Source organism: Poecile atricapillus, chromosome 2, assembly GCF_030490865.1.
Source record: "Poecile atricapillus isolate bPoeAtr1 chromosome 2, bPoeAtr1.hap1, whole genome shotgun sequence".
NCBI classification, from domain to species: Eukaryota; Metazoa; Chordata; class Aves; order Passeriformes; family Paridae; genus Poecile; species Poecile atricapillus.
Genome location: NC_081250.1, coordinates 15,414,305 through 15,437,052, shown reverse-complemented (window position 1 = coordinate 15,437,052; position 22,748 = coordinate 15,414,305). Strand labels below are relative to the sequence as shown.

General features: G+C 43.4%; 1 protein-coding gene across 1 annotated transcript in view; it reads left to right on the top strand.

Annotated features, from left to right (window-relative positions):
• JCAD (junctional cadherin 5 associated) overlaps positions 1-22,483 on the top strand; it is a 32,473-nt gene extending 9,990 nt beyond the window's left edge. Inside the window, exons 2-4 of the mRNA XM_058830945.1 lie at positions 2,695-3,056; positions 9,372-13,024; positions 16,997-22,483. Of these exons, the coding sequence (XP_058686928.1) occupies positions 2,755-3,056; positions 9,372-13,024; positions 16,997-17,031 (3,990 nt within the window). The 5' untranslated portion in view covers positions 2,695-2,754 and the 3' untranslated portion in view covers positions 17,032-22,483. The remainder of the gene's footprint in view (positions 1-2,694; positions 3,057-9,371; positions 13,025-16,996) is intronic.
• Positions 22,484-22,748: the final 265 nt, after the last annotated feature.

Genomic DNA, 22,748 nt, shown 5'->3' with positions numbered 1-22,748 from the left:
GCTTTGATCAGGACTTCCGGCTTCCCTGTCCCTGGTCAGGTCCAGTGCAGGAGATGCTACTTCCTCATTACTTCTGCACAGCCCTTTGAGGCTGTGTTCCAACAGTGTCCCAACTGGTGGCTACCTGCCACCGCTGCTACAGGCTCCTTGGAGCTTGTGCCATGGGCATGGAGCAGGATTCTCCCCCTTGGCTGTTCCCATTGCAGTGTTGTGATGGGCATAGTGATAGAATCCTTCTCCCAGATGGGCCCCCCACCACACATAACACCATGGGGCTTCCTCTTCTACACATGGTGAGTTTGCAGGGCAGGAAGAGACAGTCATACCAGTTCCTCATGGCACACTTCTGCTTGTTGCTCCTCACCACTGGTGCCAAAAGAAGAATCAGAGTAAACTCCATGGGCTGGAGGTTTCTCGCCCACGCACCTTTGCCTCTCTGATGGCTGCACTAGGTGGCAGGGAGGGGGTTAAACTCTTCTCCAAGCCAGCTCGATAATAGCAGGAAAAGCACATTTCTTCCTTGCACCTGTGAGTGCTTCGATGGGCTTTCTGCTGTTTATGGTAGTCACATTGGATCTTTCTCCTGTTAGAAGCTGAACAGCTCTAGCAGCCAGCTGTTCCCTTTGCTCTGCTGATACCTGGCTCCTTGCACAGTCTGGGCAGGGGGTGGATGGAAAATCAGCTTTTTAGGTCAGCATTCAAAAATAACCCACAAAGCCTTCCCTTCCTTCCATGAGGGAAGGGTCCCACTCTTCCCTGCTTTCTGTCTACTTGTACTTACTGCTGGCTCCCCTACTCAGAGCTCTTACTGGGAATTTGGAGTTCTGTTCTAGTAGGGGCTAATATCTTCAGCACAGAGCTTTCTTTCTCTGTTTTTAAAGGGTGTGTAGTGTTACATGTGTGAAAAAGGAGGAGATTCATTAAGCTCTGGGGACAAACCGGTTTAGGTTCAGGAGGCTCTCAGGCTGGAAAACCACTTTTGCAGTGTTTCAGGTTAAATTGTGGCTGTGTATAAAAATTGTGCCTGTTTTTCTACACTGTGAGCTCTCCTCGCATGAGTGCCGTGGCCACCGTGGGCAGCACAGCACAGAGGCAGCCAGAGGGTCCCTGAGTGCTCAGGAGCTGCACACCAGGCTGGCCCAGAGCAGCTGGCCAAACTGGATCCACAGCTGGCACAGCATCCAGGAGTCAAGGCAGGACAGAAAATGGTTGAGGCACTGGATAGGCAGAAAGTGGCCATAATACATAGAGTGCTGCAGCACAGAAACTGGTTTATATAGCATGCCAACCTGTCCTCTTCTGTGTATATGTAGCCTGAGAGACTTAGTATTAATAAACATACAACAGCCATCTCAATAGTTGCACCATTTCAAGTAAATCCTTGTGAACAGACTTCTTCCTTTCTTCATGCCCCAGAAAAGCATTAGAGACCACTGTATAAAATGCACTTTTGTGTCGTGATCTTTGCAGAGACAGTTTCCTTTTAAGCAGCTGGGAGTGCATGGCTCATGATCCTCAGGTGGACCTGCTACTACTAAGGACATCCAGTACTCACTAGATGTGTTAAATGAACTGTTCATGCAGGCAAAATAATCTTGTGGTTTATATTTTACATGAATCCATTTCTGCATGTTTTACCTTTTTATTCACCTTTTTAAAATTTCTTTCTTTTGGTAGCACAATTCAAACAGGAGGAATGTATCAGGATGGGTCCATTGTTTTGTACAACCTTAAGAACAGAACATTACCTTCCACACATTTTAAAACTCTGGAAGAATAGGTATTCTATAATTGCCATATTAAGCTGTGAGAGTGGTATAGACAATAGAGACAGTTTTCAGCCAACTAATTCAGTTTGCTAGATCTTTGCTCTAGTCAGTGCAAAATTGAGGGCTGTCACTGGGGAAGAAAAATCTTGACCATCCTGTGTCTTGCAGATCCTTGAGATACAATACACATGGGCATCACGTGTTGTTTCGAGTCATGTTACACAATGCAAGTGTGCTGTAAAAACAGCACACTTGGAATCTTAGGTTTTGTGTTATTCTAGCAGAGGATTGCAGCAGGCCAGTGCAGGGAGACAAGAAAGTAATCTGTAAAGAGGACTGTTTAGCTGGGGCATTGCCTGATATTACCTGGGTTTCTCATGTGGTTGCATAATTCGTTTTTGTTCTTATGCGTAGTTTGTCCTTGTTTATGTGAACATTTTTTTTTTAATTGGAATATGCAGAGCTGTAGGGAGAGGCTTATTGCTCTGTAATCCACCCCCTCCTCCTGCAGCAACTTAAAACATAATACAGAGCACACCTTTCCATGACTGCAGAAAAATAGTTTTCTAAGGAAATGCCTGCTCAAGTTGTGGGTTTACCTCCAGTGCAAAGTTTTTATTTTGAGATCACATTAGTGAAATCTGAAAGCTGCAATCACCAGTGAATTCTTGAGTGAAAGGGACTGAGTCAGCAGCAGCAGCACAGCATCTGCTGCTTGGCTGAGTGCAGGGAGGTGTATTGTCTAGGGAAGGACAGCATATGATTCATCAGCATCTGCATGCACTTTGCTTCATCTATTTTATTAAGAGGGTGAAAAACTGAGTACAGAAGATGACACTTTTAGCTTCAGTAGCCTATTGGCTCATCAAAGGTATCTTTCCTTGTCTAAAGTGGCCTTCTGCTTGTTTTTGGTTATGTTTTGTAGTGATGGGTCCAGCTGGAAAGAGCTTTCTGATGGCACAGCTGTGAATGAAACCAGCACAACATGTTCAGTGTTGAAGACCTCCTGATTTCTCATGGATACAAATTGTCGAAAAATCCCCCTGTTTCATATGAGAACAGATGTGATGGATACAGGCATGAAATCACAGGGAGCAGATCTTCTCAGAGAACAGCACTGAACGGGATTGAAGCAGAATCCAGAGCTGGGGCCAACAGCAAGAAACCTCTGGTGAAAACCAGCTCGAGCAGCACTGAAAGCAGCCATGGGAGCCAAGGGAGGCAAGCAGGTCCTGGTTACCACCATGACCTTCAGGGTTTGTCCACTTTTCATACTTCAGAAGGGGGGTAAGTTTCAGCATCATGCCATGGCTTTGCTTTCTCTTTCTTTTGGTTTCGACAGATAACTAATCATGACTCTAACCCTTAACACCATCTTCCTGTGATCCTGCTCCTGTCCTGGTAACCTTTTCCGCTCAGTGGATGCCCACATCCAGTGACACATCCATTCACCTTCTAGAGAAAGGCCTTTGGGAATACTGGGATAATGGGAAGTGGCTGAGTGTGGGAAAATATGTTTTACTAATGTGGTCTGTATGATAAAGACCTTTCTGATGGACTTAGGAAAGCTTAGTTCTAGAACAGGGGAAAAAAATGGGAAAAAATCTTCCCCTTCTTCAGTTTTAAAACTTCACCTAACTTCTTCTGCCACTTACACACCCAGGTTTTACTGTGGATTCAGCCACTTGCAGCTCTTCGTGGGTGCTCCTACATGCACTGAGGACTTGCTTGTTCTCCTAAGGCTGCTCTTGTGAAGTAAGCATGAGAAGGTGCCTGTGCACTTCTTTTTTAAAACAGCTCCAAGCCAGTTGAAGCTGTTGTCACTCCATAAAATGTGCTTGTACAACCATGGCTTGCTCAACACCGAGTACGTGCACACCGGGGCTGGGGCCGGCTGGGCAGGAAGAGCTGTGTGTACACACCGACGCTTGGCCATTGTTCTGCAGCTATTTGAGTGCTGCAGATGAACAAAGGAAAGGGGCTCGAGCAGGACTGGAAGCCAGCCCAAGTATGACGATAGTTTGCAAGGAAAAGCCCCTTCCTCCTGCCGAGTGGGCTTGAAACTGAAAGCACGGCAAAACATCGTCACCTTGGGAGCTTGTCCTCTTACAAAGACCTTCAGTAACATGTGGCAAAGCCATGTGTCCCCTTACTCTTGGGCTCATCTGTTCTTTCCCTTCACATCTTTTCCCCTTGCAAGTCTGTTTGCCTGGAGCAGGAATGGCTGCTGGTTGCCAGTTAGGATAATGGGCAGGAAGAAATGTGAGCCCTCTAAAGCAGTCATAGGGCAGAACAGCGAGTCCTGGTGAAGGTCTCCAGGTGGAACCGTCCATTCTAGAGAAGGAAGGACAGAACACAGATGTAAAGGTAATTGGGAGGATCCTTTCTGGTGTGTTTTGGATGAAGTAAACTGGACAGCAAAAAAAGTGAGGAAAGATACTGAAAAAGAATGAAAGGGAAAAAGGTTTTGAAGCAGGGGAAGAGAGTGTGCAGTGGTGCTGAGGAAGCTGGTGCTGAGTTTACAGTGTGGAGAGGTACTTTTGTGAAGATCTGGAAGCTGACACAGCACTGCTGCTCCTGCACCCTGTTAATCAGAGCCTGTGTGGATGCACAGGGGTTTGGGAGGGTGTCTGCCTCCTTGCTTCCCATTCCTCTGGGTGCATCTGCAAGGGCTCGCACATCTGCCCCATATCTTGGATATAGCAGTGAGATCTGTAATTGCTGGCCTTGGCTAAATACCAAATAATGCTCTCTAACAGTTTAATGATCTCTTTCTAAATGCAAGAGGTGGGATCTGCCAGTCTACAGCATAGTTAAATATTATATCCTGGTTTTTAAAAGTGGCTTTTCCACATAAAATAGGGAACACAACCCTGGAAATGGCTTTGTCACACTTTCAAAAAGATAGAAATATTTTCTTGCTATTACTGTTTCAGCAAACTCTGATTCCCAGTGTGCCTATTGGGAACTCTCACAAGGCACTAGCAGCTGGGAAAACCTTTGTATCATCCCTTCCTTGCCACGCCCGGGAGTGTGGAGTGCCTCCAGTGTGGAGAGTGACACAGTGGCCCAGCTGGTCCAGGAAGGGAGGAGGGAGCTCTCCAGGCCGGATCTGGGGAAGCCACAGCTGCAGCGCTGCAGCACCTGGTGTCAGCTGCTGAGCCCCAGTGACAGTCCCCCTCCAGATCCGCTCCCAAGTCACAAGGCTGCCGTGTGCTTGTGAGCTGCTCTAAAACAGAAGATACCTGTGATGGCCCAGTTGGGAGTCCTTGGGCTGTGACAGCAGTGGTGATCCCCACCAGGCATTTTGATATCGCTGCTTGGTATCTGGACTGCTATGGGAAATCAGCTTCTGGTTCCCAGGCTGGGAAAGTACTGCACACTTGAGAGACCTGGGGACAATTTGGACCCAAAGAGGAGATGACCACAAGATACTACAAGTGCAAGATACTCTCTGGGCATCACAGGCTTCCTGCCACCATTTCCTGGCGCTGCTTTCCCAGTCAGCACAGAGCAGGAGAGGCCCTGAACAGTTCATGTGTGTCCTCCACAGGTGGTGACACTTCCACAGCAACTCAGAGCATGGCTTAGGCTCCTTGTCCAGGGAATTATCTACACCTGATGTAGAACTGATAGAACTTCCCATACACCGTGGAAGTGAGTGATGTTGCCAGCCTCCTGGCTGCCTCTGGAGGCAGATTTGCAAGGCTGGTGGTGTTTTGTGATGGCAAGGGGTGCTATGGATGGAGGCTTCATAGCCATTGCTCCTGCTTTTTTTGAGGGGAGAGTGATGCCCCGTGGAACAGGGAAGCGGAAGTGGTATTTGGCTCCATCCTGTTGTTCTTCAGGCAAAGTGTGAGGGAGCAGATGGTGGGAGGGCTGTCCTTGCTTAACTGAGCATTCAGAGGCCACACAGTAGAGATTTGGAAGAGGAGACAAGTCAAAGAAAATGAGAAAGCTGATCCTATGGGTATAGATGAGAGTTCTCTCTTCACAGGATAACTCCCTCCTGATTTTGTTCTAAGTGGAGAGAAGAGGCACTTTGCTTAGTTGTTTGTGTGGGAGGACCTATGTTAGTAGCTAGCAAATATAGCGATAAATAGATATCATCATAAATGAGATCACCTGCTGGAACAATTGAAAAAGTATACTGGTGTTTTCCAATGCTGGGTCTCAGAAGAGTGTATGTGAGGATAGGATCTCAAAATAGAACAGAAGCAGTCAGTGTCCAGAACAGCCCTCTGAAAACTTTTCCACCTTTCTGACTTTCTTAATAGTGCTCTTTGTGGGGCACAAAGTCTGTGCCAGGGTCTACAGTTCATGCAAGATGAGCTACTGAATGCCCAACACCTTCCACTTGCTTGCTGGCAGCCAGCAACATTCCCTACATAGCCCTGCAGTGGCCTAATTCTGCAGGGTTTGGACTTCGATGCCTGTTCCACACTCCTTCACTTTTGGCCCCATTATCTGCATCATGTGAGGTCCTGCTGGTCCAGTGTCACCCTAGGGGAAATGGGCAGCTTCAACCCACAGCCTTGAGCAAGACAGCTCAGTGAAATGTGGTCATGCAGCCAGTGCAGGGTAGATGGACGGCCTCATTTCTTGTAAAGGCCTAAAACTCACAGAAAGCTAGAAATAGTTTTTGGGGTTTAAAACCATTTTAATTAAATTAACTTTATATAGAACCAATTTGAAGCACTTTTTGAGAGGAAATGTGGTACTCGTTATAAGCAAGCCTGTTCAAAAAGAGTTCATAATGTTAAAATCCATCTCCTTGATCCTTTGGGACCACTCTACCCATGGAACTTAAATCTCCACAGTTGGTCCCATGGGACTGCTCCATCCTTGGCTCCATCCTCGGCTCCATCCTCCTCCCAGCTGTCAGGCACTTGTAAGCTTCTGTGTCCAGGTGTGCATTTCTTTGTGCATCAGCACCAGCACATGGCAGAGAGGCACAGAATTGTGTAGAGGCATAGTCAGAGAGGAAGTGCTGCACAGAGGGGCTGTGAAATCTTCTCTTTGGTGATATGTCATGGGCACAAAAGACTGCACCGTGACTGATGCTCATCATTCAGAGATCTAGCAGTGCTGAGGCTCCAGTGAAGCATTTTAAACTTGGAGTGGCTCTTGGAAATTTTCCCTTCCACCAGTTCCTTGACTGCAAACCCAGAAGTGCCAAATGTCCTGGAAAGAGGCACTCTCTGCTGCAGTTGCAGCCACAAGCAGTGTGGTTGTGCTGTGCTGCCCCACTGCCTCCTGCCTGCTTGCCTGCCAGCCTGATGTGCTGCATGCAGGTGTGCAGGAGCTGCTCTCCATCACCAAGAGCAAAGGAAACTTCAGGATAGAGTTGTACTGGAGGGTCCTTGGAGCATCCTCTTCCCACTGCACTGTGCAGTGTCATCTTCAGAAGTTTGCAGGGTCCCTGATAGAGGCTTGGCTGTGTAGCCACTTTGAGTGCCTTAGCCAGGACTTAAAGACAAATACTGTCTGTCCTGTGAGTAGATCTTAGGATTAGGTTTAAAATACTCTAAATGCCTCCTTTTAAATGTCTTTTTTTCACTCTTGTTGCGTTGATGACATAGTACAGGTTACATGATGGATTGTATCACGTTCTGAAGTTCATTGCTGGAGCCTAGCCTTTAAAATAAATTTAACCTTTTAAACAGCTTTTAATAAATGGAGGAGCTCTCTTTCTGTTGAGAAGAATTTTGGGTTACTTTGTAGGATTTTTTAATGGTGAATTAATCTTTGCAACACCACTGGAAACTTAAAAAGCAGAATTTTTAGGTGCTTTTGTGAGAGATGCTACCACTTAAGCAGGAATCATCTCAAAGAAGTCTGATGGCCTGTGCTGAGCAAGATGTCAAACTAAACAATTGTAATGGTCTCTTCTGATCTTGGAATCTATGATTGTACTTCCTGCAATTTCTGTATACCCTTTTACAATGATGGATAAAATCAATCAGAAAGAACAGCCTGTCCCTTTCCTGCTCACTCCTGCTGGATCCTGTTTCTCACCTCATTTTGTAAACACAGATACAAATGGTGCCACAGTAGTATGGGAATGAGACAAAAAGGTAGAAGATAGCATTTGTTCAGCTGTATGTTTCCACATGGAAGTGTTGGTTGTTACTACAAGCAGATTCTGATATAGGAGGTGTCCTGTTATATTTTATTGATTAATGAAGACGTGTGTTCATTCTTGGGATTCAGCAATCAAACTATTTCACGCTTCAGAGGCAGAACATTTTGTTCAGAAGTTCCATCTTAATCCAATTGAATTTATATGATCAAGATGGTTCTTATCCCAGTCTAGTTTTTAAACTTTTAGACTTATAGGATGAAGGTAATATACATAAAAGAAAATTGCTGTGGATCTGGATGGCTTAATTTTCATTCTGAATTTTGACTAGTATTATGTGCTGACAAACTCCCATTTAAATAGATCATTGTTTTGGTAAAAAAGAGCCAGATGACACTGTTTATATACCTTGGGGTGGAGGGAAGAGAAAGAAATCCTTGGGTTCTATCTACATACTTGTCCTATTTCTGTCAATTTTGATTTTTCTTTCCAGTCTTATGCTGGTGGCAGCCACATAGTCTAAAGGCAGTTATATTGTTGGACACCTTAGGTACAAGAATAGCAGAATGCAATTCAAGTAGAAAATTAATTATTTATATAGAAGGGTACCAATTTTGTTCTGCAGGAATGTATAAAACAGTTTACAGTGAGTTCAGAATAGACAAAGAACCTATTCTGTTCATGTAAATCTGTGTTCTGAATTTCTCATTTGCAATGTCTAATGTCTTTCATATTTCACTAATAGATTCTTTTATTTAAGAATTTTATACTTCTTTTGAGGTATTTTATGTTTTAAATATTGGTTCCATTTTATTCAGAGATGTGTTGATACATCACCATTGTTGTGACATATGTCATTTAATCCAAAGCACCCTGAAGAAATTTGTTCCCTCAGAAAGAACAAGAATCAGTTCTGGAACTGACATGTTTTATTTCAGCATTTTTACCAGAATGCAAATCATGTTTCTTACAGACATATCTTATGAAATCTTACAATATAGACATCTACCTGTTCTCCCTACCTCTGCTTCTTGGAATCCTATTAAACTCGAATACCACAGTAGTCTCCTTGACATCTATAGATTTTGATTTAGCAGGATACAGAAGTAATTCAAGGAGTCACTTCTGGTTTGAGAATGGCATCTTAGAATCAGAGGCTGGTCGGAGTTGGAAGGGACCTTCAAGATCATCTAGTTCCAAGCCCCCTGCTATGGGCAGGGAATTTTCTAAAGTCCATCACCGAGGGCTGTGTATGTTTGCACAGCAGGTAACTATGTACATTTGTGTCACTAACATCTTTGCATAGCTAACAACATGTCAAAAGAGCTTCTGTCCCTTTCTTTACCCATGTTAATTGACTGACTTTTAAATCCTCTCATTAAAATTGTCATCTAGTTGCAAATAGATTACACAAAACTCCTTTGGCATAACTCATCATTTGACCTCCTAATGGGCTTACCCATGGTAGAAAGAATAGGCACCTGTGCACTGCCTCTGACACTGCTTTTTTTTTTTTCCAGGGTTTATGATAGGCCTCATTTAGCATGGTCTTCCCAGCCCAAGACTGATAAAGATCTTGCCTACTGGAGAAGACGAGGACAGGACTTCAGTGTGCTACTGGGCTATTCCCAGAAGGCCAGTGTGGAGATGAAAGGCCTGGCTGCAGCCCCAAGGGCACCCCGGCACCCCAAGGAGAATCAGCTGAAGGTGGGGATGGGTGCAGGGTATGTCAGAAGAAGTGGCTTGCAGGAAAGCTGTGAAGTGCCCAGCAACTGCAAATGGCAAAGTCTGGAAGTAGAAAGCTGGAACCAGCCAAAAAAGGTAGGGAGGCAAATGTCCGAGGGTGACAGGGAGAAGCTGCTTCAAGAGCTGTATTCGCTGACCCTGGGAGACAACGTACTCAGCACCCAGAGCAGGGGGAAATCGCAGTCATTGCCAAGGGTCCTTTCACCTGAGAGCATGAGGTGCGTGGAAATGCCCTCCCTGACCAGCAGTAACAACTCGCTGAGCGTCACTAAAACCCCCTCCTATGCCCCAAACAGACTGAGTGTGGAACCAGCCAAGCACCATGGAGCGGGAGGCCATTTCCTTCCCCTGGTGAAGCCCAAGTATGGGAGACCTCTCAAGCCTCCATCCTATGAACTGCAGCGGCAGACTAGGGCACCTGCAGAAACTGAAGGTTTCCAGGACCACTACCAGAAAGAGGAACCTATTTCCTACTTAGCCAAAGTCAATGAGCCAAGGCAAGATTCTGGCATTCCAGACTCTGGTTTGGAGCCTCCAGTGTACGTACCTCCTCCTTCTTACAAATCCCCACCTCACCAACACGTGACCCCACGTTCCCCCAGTGAAGTGCCTAACACCAACACGTGCGCCAGCAGTGATCCACAGGGTCCTGCAGAGCGGGTTGTCCCCTGCCAACGACCAGCCATGAATACCTTTGAAGTGGGGGGTGACCCTTGCAAAGACAACCATTTTCCTCATGGGAAGCAAAGCCATGCAAGGCACCCTGCTGACCACCTGCGTTCCATTCAATATATTCCCTTCGATGATCCTCGGATACGACATATTAAAATTGCACCACTGGAAGGTCTGCAGGGCAACTCTAACCACACTGAAAATGCACGTAGTCCCAGTTCTGGTGCTTTGCAAGAGAGAAATCTTGAAGTACAGTACAACAGTGCCTTTGTGAATGCATCAAACTTGTCCAGTTCAGCAAAGGGAGAAAGAACTTCCAACAGCTCCACCCATAGCAACAGATGGTTGGCACCATCCATCCGAGATCAGGAAAATTGTGCCTTGCCGGACCAAAGAGACAATTGTAGAGCAACTAATCACAGCCCCCGTCATGAAGCCAGCACAGAGTATACGAAAGGCAAACTTTCTGTGAGAAATTCACATATGGACAACACCTGTGAGACTGTTACAAAAGTGAAAAAGTTTGAACCTGGAACTGGGATGCAGAGCAAAAAGAGTTCAAAGAAAAAAATGAATGAAACTATATTTTGTTTGGTCTCCATCCCAGTTAAATCAGAATCCAATCTGCCAGATACAGATAGGAACAACAACATAACTCAGAGCCCTGATAAGAATAGGTTTGATAACAATGGGGCTTTGCAAGAACAAAGTCTCTTAAGTATGTCTTCAACAGACTTGGAGTTACAAGCGCTTACAGGAAGCATGACCAATAAAAATGAGTTACAAAAACAAGAGCTGTGGAGACCAGAAGAGTTCAAACAAATGAATGACCTCAGATTTATTCAGCCTACAAAACACAGAGAGCTCAAATATTCTGGCTCCTGGCCAGGTGATCAGTACAAAGACCAGCAGACACAGACCAGTTTCTCTGAAGAACCTGAGAGCCCACAATTTTTCCATGGTACAAAGCCTGGGAAGCCTGATAGTAGCAAACCGCTATCTCCAGAGCTCCCGGGATGTACAGCATCCACAATGGGGGCAAAACAGACAGGATCACCTTCTGATGAGAGAGGCTGTAGGCAGAGTGGCTACAGTATGAAGGGCCAGACACACCTCAGCCAGTCTAGCAACAGTGCATTTTCCAGGACTGCCACCTCAGTCCTTCAGTCTCCCTCCCCAAAAGCCCACCAGAGCCCGCCTGTGCCTGTCCAAGAGAGGGAAAATGGCCTTTCCAAGGGAGATGTAGTTAAGGGAGAACCAGGTGCTCCCTGCAACAATAAAGAACCATTTGGGCAGTTCCTTTTGAAACCTGTAAGTCGCCGTCCCTGGGATGCAATAAGTGAGCTAGAAAGTTTTAACAAGGAGCTGCAAGGGCAGGAAGAGAGCACAAGCAGTGAAGAAGATTTAGAAAGTGCTACAGCTCCTCTGCAGGCAGGTACCTTTATGCAGAGGAGGGAGTCCAGAAATGAGAAATCAAGCCAGGAGCCAAAACATGGTGGGAAATCAGGAATGGTTGTGCCAGAGGTGCCTGTATTTAGGTCAGGAAGGGTTAAAAGTAAGTCTGAAAGTTGGAGCATGGGGACAGAACATGGTGGCGAGCCAAGATGCGTTGGCTCTCAAGGCTTCTCAAAGCCAGGAGGGAGCAGTGAAGGAGTCAGGCCAGCAGATGTAAGTCTGATAACAGAAATGGGGATGGGGGAAGCCAAGAGCAGAACAAGCAAACAGCCAGTTCATGTGGGCCCTATCAAAAGAGTTTTGTCCAGTAGCCCAAGTAATTCATGTCACAGTAATCCTTTCAATAACCCTCTCTTGCAGGAGATGAGTGAAGACCAAAATTACCTAGACTTTGTTAAACTGAGCAAAAGTGCAACTCCCACAAATGATAGGGTATTAGAGAGAGGGTCAGCAGTACGCTTGTCACTAACAAAGAGGAACCAAGGGTGCTCTGAGCCAGATTTGAGGTCAGTGGGACTTGATGTGGCCCCAGAACTTGGTGCTAACAGCTCTGATCACTCTTCAGATGGAAATGCAGTGGAAATCCCTGTGAATGAGTCATTGCAGGCAAGAGCTGCAAGAATTTTAGGTATAGATATAGCAGTGGAGTCTCTCCTTCCAGATGACCATGTTGGGTCCCATCCAGGCACTAGCCCTTCAAACGGTGCTCAGGACCTTGAGTCATCAATGATAGGAAGCACAGCAAGTAACAAAGAAGGAAAAAAAGAAGATTCATATGAAGGCAGACGAAAGTGTGGCTGGACAGAGAGTGCTCTCTTTGTCAGAGCAGGAGGACGATCTTTATACCCTGATGAATGCTGGGCCACTCACCAGGAAGCCAGTGCTAAACCACAGGTGACTGAGCAAACTCTTGAACAACCTGTGAGTCCCAGCCAAGGTGAGAACCAAAACGTGGTTTGCAAGTCAGCTGCTTATCAGCATTCAGAAAAGAGAGTGAGGAGCACCTCAAAAGTGATAGAGACACTCCAAGGCAAGCTGACATCTCCACCCAGCCGGACTGCCATGGATCGCTTGGTGCGAATGAAAGAAGTTGACTCTGTGTCGCGGATGAGACGTCTGAGCATTAAGAGCGCAGACTCGGCAGAGGAGGTGGATGAGGAGAAGCTGTCAAAGGTACCAGAGGAAAAAGGAAGCAAACTGGCAAGCTCAGGGGCTGTTTCCAAGCGTGTTATCTCTCTAAGTGAAAATGGATGTTTAGGTGGAATGGACAAGAAGAAGATTGACAGAGATTTTTCTTTAGGTAAGACCCTGTTATGAGAGATCCAGATGGGTACTCGTTCCTTATGTAATGGGCATGATCAGTTTGCTTATGCCCACGTAATGCTGCTCAAATAGTAACAGTCTGTAGGTGGTACTATCCTCATCTGGGAGCCACCCACTTTGCTCTCCTTGTGGAAAAGATGAGTGTTCTCTGGTCCCATTTTAGGAATAGTTACTGTAAAACTCACTTGTGATATGGAAATTCATTCACAGAGAATAGAGTGCTCCCTAAGGTCTTATCTCTGTGTAATTGTTTCAGGGAATGGCCAGTCTAAAACAGTGGAGTTCAAAGACAGTCACTATAATGCCAGTGTTTGGGAACATGTGGTGATTTAATCACAGCTGTTCCTTGAATGCCAGTTTTTTTTCCTTCTCTAATACTTAAGTAGACACATACTATATCATGGTTCAGAAGAAACTAAAAATAAAAATCTGATGTTCTTCTATGAAGCCTCTGGGAAATGGTTGTATATAGGGGCCTGGAAATTCTCTCTCTCTCATGAATATTTTCCAGATCAGATGTTGAGAATAATTGTTAACCCCAGGACAAATGGAAAGTTGACTTTTTCAAGGAACACCTTTTTTTTTTTTTTTTTTTTTTTTTTTTTGTGTTTCTGATCTCTCTAAAACATATAAACTTGTGTAGTCCATATGCATTCCCAAAGTAACATTAGCTGTTCCCTCTCTAAAACAGTTTTCATTTAACATTTTGTTGAACATCAGTTGTTGCTATAGACCTGTGTAAAGGGATAAATCTCCTAGGCCACCTGCCTAGTCCATTAAATAAATTGGACTGAGCAAACATACAGTGTGAAAGTTGTTAAATTAGTATTAATATCCTCTTTCCTTTTTCCATCCTTTCTGTTACAGTTGACACTTTACCTTGAAATCTGCACAGGTTATTCATTTAACCTCATTGATATAAATCTGTTCACAGTTTTCCAGTACAGAGGAACTGAAATTCAATGGGGTATACTTTAAACTGGATTTATGCATTTCTAACTGAAAATAAATGCTTGTATGAGTTCTAAGTATTGACTCCTGCAGCCTTGCAGCCTTTTTTTCCATGTCTTTTTTTGTATCCCACATCTTTGTCTCTTTCTGCTCTGAACTGTATTTCTCCAGACCAGACTTTTCAGACTGATTCAGCTTTCTTGTACCCATCAGGTCTAGTATGCCCCACATGCATTTCATATGCTTTCCTCCCTTGGGGTTTCTGCTGGAGTGAAGAAAATAACTGTTGTGGTGACATGACTTCAGGGATGTATCAAAACAGATTGTGTGCATTTTATTGGAGAGTGATTCTGCAGTAAATTAGGTCTAAATTTATCCCTCTTGCTGACAATGCCAGGCTTGTATTCTGCAGTGTGTTCCCACTGCAGCAGTTCCCTCACAGCCATAACAGCTCTCCCCATGTTTGGATGGCATGAATGTCCCTTCCTGCTGCGCATGTCCAGTTCTGCAGGGTGACACACGTGGGGTGGGCTGCTCCACTGGCCTCTTCCCATCCAAAGAGACCCTGATTTGTTAATGGCCCCAAAAGCTTCACCTTACAGAGGGACTGTAGATTCATGTTTCTAAAAAGGCCTAATGTTGTGCCTTCCTCTGTTAAGTCACATACCAATTTCCACATAAGTTCATTGGTACCACTGAAAGCCCAAATGAAAATTAATCCTGGAAAACCATTGTATTTATTGCTTTCAGAAAGCAAATGTTCCATTCTAAAAGGCCACTTTATTTGGAGCGAGGTAGGGTGATGTTAGTCTTATAATTGCAGACTGGGCCTGTCACAGAGGCTGCAGCCCTTAGCAGAAACAGGCTTTCACATGTATAATGTAGCTTGGCAGACGAACAGTCATCTCAGAGTAAGAGCTCTGCCAAAACTGAGTGCAAGAAGCTCATCTTACTATGCAAATACTGCCATTAGGAGAACATCTCCAAGTGTTCCCAAATGCATTGGATGCCTTTTCTCCTTTGCTGTTTGAAGACATGAGGCTGCTAATCTGGCTTTGTTTCTGTAGAGAGCATTTTAAATGAGCTTAACCAAATGTTGAATAAACATTTCTGCATCAGTGCTAGAACTCCTATGTCTGTGCCCCTCAAAAGGCTGACCTGGCCTGTCAGTCTGGCACCTTTTTGTCCTTGGTTTAGGTGCTGAGGGTATGGGTAAGCTTTCAGGGAGCATACTGAGCCATGTAGAGGCTCCATGTCTTATGGCCTGGTTTCCCCCTTTCCTCCCCACCCCTGTCCTGCCACTCCCTGAAACAGTTGATCACCTGAAATTTTGTGGGGAATTCTGTTAACGCGAATGTGTCTGGCCTTAGGAAAATGAGGTCTCTGAAATGCAAATCCATTTTTATTCTTAGGTCAACCTGTCACCGAACACTTCAGAATTTTATGTTCTAGCAGTTTAGATGGCAAAATATTTGCAATCAAAAAATGTTACTGCTTTAGAGGCATCCTCATATACCATCAGTGCATTAAGCTTAAATAGATGCAGCATTATCCTGGAGCACACTAGCCCTTAAAAACTTTATTCCTGTTGATTTTTGCATTTGTGTGGTGTCTGTTTGGAAATACCAGAAAAGGCTTAGCAGAAATCATAGGTGTTGCTGGCACAGACTCCAGTCTTGGCTGGACTAGCAGCTTGAGGAGGGTGGGCTAGAGAAGTGATAAAAGATTCTGTACCACAAATTCACCCACTGGGGCCAAATCCAGAAGTCCTTTCTTAGCCAGTTCCCCTTTGACATGAGTGTGGATGTAGCAGATGGACACTTGCACACAGGAGCAGAAATTTCCCTGGAGGATTTTTATGCTTTTTATGTTTGAATGAAGACATTCACTCACATCAGCACAAAGTCCTGAGGATGAACGTTTTACTCCAAAGTGTCATATTTGTGTGTGGAAGTATTTTCATGCTCAGCTGTTTAAACGCGAGCGCTGTGGGAGTACAGCCTACGGGAGGGACGTTTAAGGTTAGCACAGATACTCAGGTTGCATAAGAGCAGAAGCAGCACGCGGCAGAGCGGCTGCAGTGCCGGTTTGTCCGGGCCCCTCTGCGCCTGCAGCCTCCTCCCTAGGTAGCCCGGGCTCCTACACGCCATGACCATGCACCCCAAGGGCAAGTCAGGTGTTTGCATGATGGCACTGGGCAGGCAGACCTCACAGGGCAACGCCTTTTCATCTCAATCCTGTCCCAGAGTGACGAGGGTGAAGGCTCATGTCTGCTGACTTCATGGCCAGCACTGGGATAAACCCAAGTAAAAAATCGGATAGAAGAGTGTCCTTGAGGATTTGGGAAAAGGAAAACCAACCTGTGGTATGTCCTGTCAACTGGCAGGGGGGAGGCTGGAAATGAAGAAGAGTGGTAGTAAGCCAGTCCAGTGCTTTAGTGAATAAGGCAGAAACATGAGCTGCGGTTTTGCAGACTGAAGCGAGACAGACTAACCATAGTGATGCAACACAGCTGTGCTTTCCTGTTTTCTGTTGAATTAATCTGAAACGAAGGATTTTCAGTCAAATGAAAAGACCCTGATGACTGCATGGTATAATCACTCCTTCAGCCAGCCTTACACACCCTGCTAGGACGCTTAAAGCATTTACTAGTCCTTAGTGTTCAGTACAAGGGGAGCAAATCTTACTCTTTTTCTTCCTGTCAAAGTACCTGAAAACTGGAAGTAATCACTTAGCATTCAGTGTGTTTGTTCCTACCTACCTAAGACCTTCCCGAATTTATCTTCATGCATTTGATCAGAGTTGTTCTTGAATTATACAGGTGAAAATACAGAATTTGGGTCAGGAATGTGATATGTATCTTTAATGCAGCAAGTCCATTATCAGCTTTTCTTCTTTTTAAATAAAAACTAGGGAAAAGATGTGTCATTTCCACAGCTAGCAATATTGAATAGATTTCACAATACATTATTAATAGTGTTTTCTTGTTTTTTTCCAGATACGTATGACCCCACCAAAGTTGAAAAGGTGTGAGATTAATGAAGAGGAGAATAGAGAAGTTTCTGCTCTACTAAGAATGTTTCACTGATTTTTTTTTCTGGGTGCTTTTTGTTTGGTTTTTGTTCTTTAATGTATGGAAATTGTCTCCATTTGTGATATTCATGGTGTACTGATAATGCCTTTACCACTGCCACTAGGAATTAGCTATTCATGTCTGAAACTGTTGCAGAGACCACAGAAAAATCTGACTTCTACGTTGGAACCATCTGGCTCTGTAGTGTTTAAGACAATACCTACCACTGGCAAAGAATTTTCATCCGAACTTTATTTCAGTCTTTAGCAAGGATGATGAAATGCATCAAGTGAGTTGTTACATTGGTGTAAATGTAAACGTGGGAGATTAGTGAAATTATTTTTAAAAGAATGTGAATTATAAGCTAAACTTCTGAGTATCTGCATTCTAAACTTTGTTTAACTTAAGGGATTTTTTGGCCAAAAGTAGAAAGTGCTGCTGCACTGTGTGGAGGAAGAATGTGAAAGAATGGTAGCAAAGACTGATTGTGAAATTATGTCTGACTTCCAGAGTTTGTATTTACTGCGATTAAATACTTACTTGCCACCTAGAAAGAAGAAAAACAAGATGCAAAAGCTTCTAAAAGATGGAAGACTTTTGTAGTACAGTGTACAGAACATGTAATTATAGTAGCTGGCAACTATGTTTCAAACCAATGCAAAGTATACCACTGGCTGTTTTGCACTCAGTATTACCTATTTTTGTTTTGCTGTTTAGAAATTCTTTATATGAAAGAATAGTAGCTGGTTTAAAATAGCCCATTTTAACAAAGTAACTATATTTCTTGTTACAGAATACTATCTATTTTTCTACGATGTAAACAATTGCTAACAAGTGGCAAGTATAAAGAAGTATTATTATTATTATTGTTATATTTTAAGAAGACTTATTCCTCTGAGTGAAGGTGCCCCAAGCAGATTTCACTTGTATATCTTAATGCACACACCATATTGCCACTTACTCAGTAGTGCTACCTTATTTTGTTCTAAAAAAAAGCCATCTATCTATCTATCTATCTATCTATCTATCTAATCTGTCTAATCTATCTAATCTATCTATTAACTACAGGGTTAATTTCTAATTTTTCCCACTCAACCCTTGGATTGTTCTTCTTGGAGCCACTTTCTGAAACACACTGAGAACTCTCTAGGCTGGTGCTGCTGCCATTCCGTTCTAGGGACGCTGATTACCAAAAAGTGGGTTTGGATCTTTGTCCCGATGTTGCCGAGTGGCTCAGATAAAATACCTGCTTGCTTCCTTATACTTTGTTCCCTTTTACCGATTATGAGTTTGGATTAGGCCAGTGCACAAAAATAAGCAAAACTGGGTTCTTCCCTGAAGTCACAAGGTGTTGCTGGGGAGAAGTTCAGGTGTCTTTTTGATGGCATTTAAATATATGGCTTTAAATATATTTTATCTGCACAAACAAATGCATGAATTACAGAATTTATAATAAAGCCTATGCATTCTGCCCTTTGATCCTGAATTAGCCTGCTTAGTATCTGTGTCTTAAAAGCCTTTATGTACATTCCTGTATGTTTTTGTAAGTACCTGTGTACTAACATTCTTTTGATGACTTGTTCATGTATTCACCAGTCCATTTTATTGGCCTTTTCTGGGTTTTAGAATAATTTTATTTTTTAAAATCTTGTAATTTCTTGAAATATTTTTTCCTACGTCTGTAATTTGGAAAGAACGATCGGGAAAAACACTCATCCTGTGTTTTGGCAGCAAGAGTTTCTTGTCTGTAACACATAATTCTGTTACATATGGACTATTTAAAGCTTGCTTGAAAAGAAAATGTGGTGTATAATTTATTTTATTAACTCTTGTGCATGCTGTGAAGGAATACTTGTTGACAAACTGTTCCTACCACTCTTACTATATTCACCTTGCTTCATCACCATCTAGAACATCCAGGGGCTTGTAAATAGCTACAAAACATGTTTTCCACCCCCGATGCCTCCCCACCTGAATCCTGCCCATAAAAAACAGTTCTGAAAGAACTTCATCAACTCTCATCTTCCCACTTACCAGATAAGCTGAGATGTGTAGCAATTAATTGAAAGTTTTAATTTAACCTTGATTGCTGAAGAACTGTAAATTGTCCCGTATAGACATTTCTGTTACCTTCTGTTTATGTCTACATGGAACAGAAGTTTTCTGTGCATTTTATTTTTTCTTATTATAGGAATAGGTTATTTGATTCTCCAGTGTGTCTGTTTCATCAGTCATGTCAAATAATTACTTTTCCAAAGCACACAAAACACCCAAGATCTTAAAAAAAAAAAAAAAAAAAAAAAAGAAAAAAAGAAAAAGGCAACAATACTGCAGGGAAAGTTTTATTGGCCAAAACCAAAAAATTAAAACCTACAAAGTGAGTAAGCTTTGTTTTGCAGTTGTATGTGACTGACCAGTGGATGAAGGAGAAGAGTTAGTACTCTTTTAGAAATGGTGTATTCCTCTAACAACTATGGTACTTTCATTTAATACTATGACACAGACAACTGAGAAATGCATAAGGTACACTTTTCTGAACAGTTTTGCCTCAGTGTTTCTACAGGTCAGCTATTGGAATGGACTGGATCATACCATAGCTAAACTACCTTTCCAGAAACCTTTTGCCAGTTTGCAGTCAACAGAGAGCCCCTTTTATACCAGACATGGTTAAAAAGCAGTAAATGGTAACTGCCAGTGCCTGTCTCAGTGGTACTTAAAACTGTCTTGGCAACAGCTGTCACTGGTAATGGCAACAGCAGGAGCTCAGGGCTGAGCGGGTGCAGAGGTGGAGGATGCCAAAGGCTGCTTCCAGTGCCTCGTGCAATGCAAGCACAGTGAAAAGTGAGGATATCTGCCTTTGTTCTAGGGAGAAGAGCAGAGCTAGAGCCTCAGAAATTACGTTTTTACAACGTGCTATGTATCCAGCTTGTGCTGCTGCTATGCTGTTATAGCTGGGGAAGCTGAGGTCAGGGGAAGATACTGTTTCATGACCATTCTCAGAAATTCATGAAAAAAAAAACCCAATTCATACATTTAAAAAATATTTAATGGGGACACTCGAGACCTGGATGGCTAAAGAGGACCTGCCATCTCCTTCTCATTGCCCTGCTGAAAGACAGAAAGGAGGGTCACATCCTGAGGGGCTTGTACCAGTAACAGCGGCTGGTGGCAGGGAGATAAAACCACGACATTCCAAGTTCCTATCTCCTATCTAATGAAGAGAAGCCATCCGTGAGCTCCGGGGCTGCTGAACGGCCCGAGCCCCGCGGACAGGGCAGGACGGCCTCTCCCGGTGGGCAGAGGCAGGGGGAGCGGGAGCGGGATCGGGATCGGGAGCGGGAAGGGGGGACGGGCGGGCTCTGCCCGGGAGCGACGCATCTGGGGAGGACAGCGCGCTCCCTCCTGCGGCTCCCGAGCGCCAGCAGAAAGTTGGTTTCCCTGAAGAACCGCTGTTTGCCGGCCCCACGCCATCCTCTTTGCTAGAGTCATCTGGAAGTACACAAAGTGCGGTCTGAGCAGAGCTCTTCAGTGTTTGAAATGCCACCACAGCTTAAGGAGGGGATGGGAAGGCAAAGGAGGGAAATGCCCCTGAATGACTTGAGACCTCTGGTGACAGGAATACCCAGTGATACAATATACCTGACCAAGCATTACTTGTCAGATATTAACTCAAGAAGCCGTCCCCAGGCATAAGAAGGGCTGTTGTATTTCATACCCCAAGTTTGTCTTTATTGAAAAAGCATACACCAGCATTGTGTATCAAAACCAAGTTTCCTTGACTCAGCTCCTGATGTGGAGAGCAAGTCTCTGTACTGAAACATCCAATGACTCCAGAAAAACAGGAAGGACAGTGATGCTTAAATTGGTAAAGTCACAGAATTAACCTCTCACCATTAGAAAACAACCAGTCCTATCAAGCTTATTTAAGGATAAATATTGGAATTTTGTAAAATATTTCTGTTTAGTATCACAAATCAATATAAATATCTAGAGTCAACATTCTATTGCCTTTGCCACATGGACAAGCAGCTGAATGTTAGCTTTATAGTGCTTGCCCTTCTCTTTGGGTTAGAATGTTTATATCTTCTTCACTGCCTCCTTTCAAAGGAAAAAAAGAAACAGTGGAGTGATTGGGAGAAATGCAAAAATCAAATGTTCTTGCATTTTAAATGACAATAGTTCCTGCAATTGCTAAGTGTGTCCTTTTGTCCAGCTTGAAAATCTAATAGAGGCAAGTATATGCAAGAAAAGAATCTTTACTTGGCAGGAGCCTTCAGCTCAAAGAAGATAGACAAAACAGTGCTAAAAGGAATGGAGAGAACTGACAGCTTGTCAGACTTTTGAGTGTTTTGTGTAAAGCTGTCCTTTTGGAAGACATCGGGATTTTTTTGGTTGAGGATCAAACAATCCCCTAATTTCCCTCCATTGGCAATAAGCCACAGTGCTGCAGCCCTAATTTACTGGAGTGGGTTTTAATTACAAGTGGAGTCTACAAAATTTATACTTCCATTCTTCTGCATAAACGAAATAAAAGTTCAAGCTGAAGATTTCATGAGATGATGACTATATCATTAAATTAATTAGAAAAGTTGGAAAATTGTGATTCTTATTCAAATTTGCATTAAATGTTCATTGTCCATCCCCTATGGACTAAATGAAACCTGTTTACTATCAATTTTATTTTGAAAGGAAAAAAAAAAATCAAACAAAGAAAAAGGGAAATCCTGATATCAATAGCAAAGCCCAAACCACAGTGCTACCTCCCACCCATGCTGAAAAATGTTTGCAATATGGCATGCAGAGCTGCACAGCAGGGAGAGGGTGAAGGGAACTTAAATCAGAATTGACCGACACATGGCTGAGATTAGAAATAGAAATGAAATTTCCCAGCCAAGAGAAACCACAATAGCATACATATTGTAAAATGAAGGAGGAACTTTCTACACTTAACAGCCACAATCTCAGCTTTCTTTAGAGCTCTGGACCAGCAGAGAAAATAATCAGAACCATTCTGAAAGCTATTCCTGACCTGGAAGGAAAAAAAGGAGATATATGTGTTAGACAGTGAATCAGTATCCATGTGTCCTTGTCCTTATACAATGCAGATAATTCTCTACACTGACTTTTAAGATACTGTGGCCTTTCTCCAAAACTAATACTTTAATGTCATTGCCTTGATTTTCTTCTCTCACTAGTCCACAGGCAGATTTAGTGGGATAAAAATAGAGAAAATTGACATAAGCAATTATAGTATAATTTATTTGATATCAGAAGATGAATGTGTTTTAAGAATTATCTTTGTATTTTTTTCCTGCACAATGCAAATACTGTTTCTGGGCTTACATGTAAACCAGAGGGGTGTTGTTATTCAAGAAAATACATTTCTCAAATAAAGATTTTGCATGAGTACACTACTCAGTGATATTGTTGATGTTGTTATCATGAGGTAAAATGGAGCATGTTCTCTGATGTTTGCACTGCCTTCAAGAAAGATAAATGTATTGGTGAAGTGTTAAAAGGCTGCAGTATTCTCCAGGGGTCTGCTACTTCCAAACCTGGTGTTTACAGCATGAGGTACAGAATTTGTTTTTTAATTTAAAGAATTTCTTTCCACATCCACACTGTCTCAGACCAGCACAGACATTCATTTTAAGGTTGTGTTCTACCTGTAGGGTGT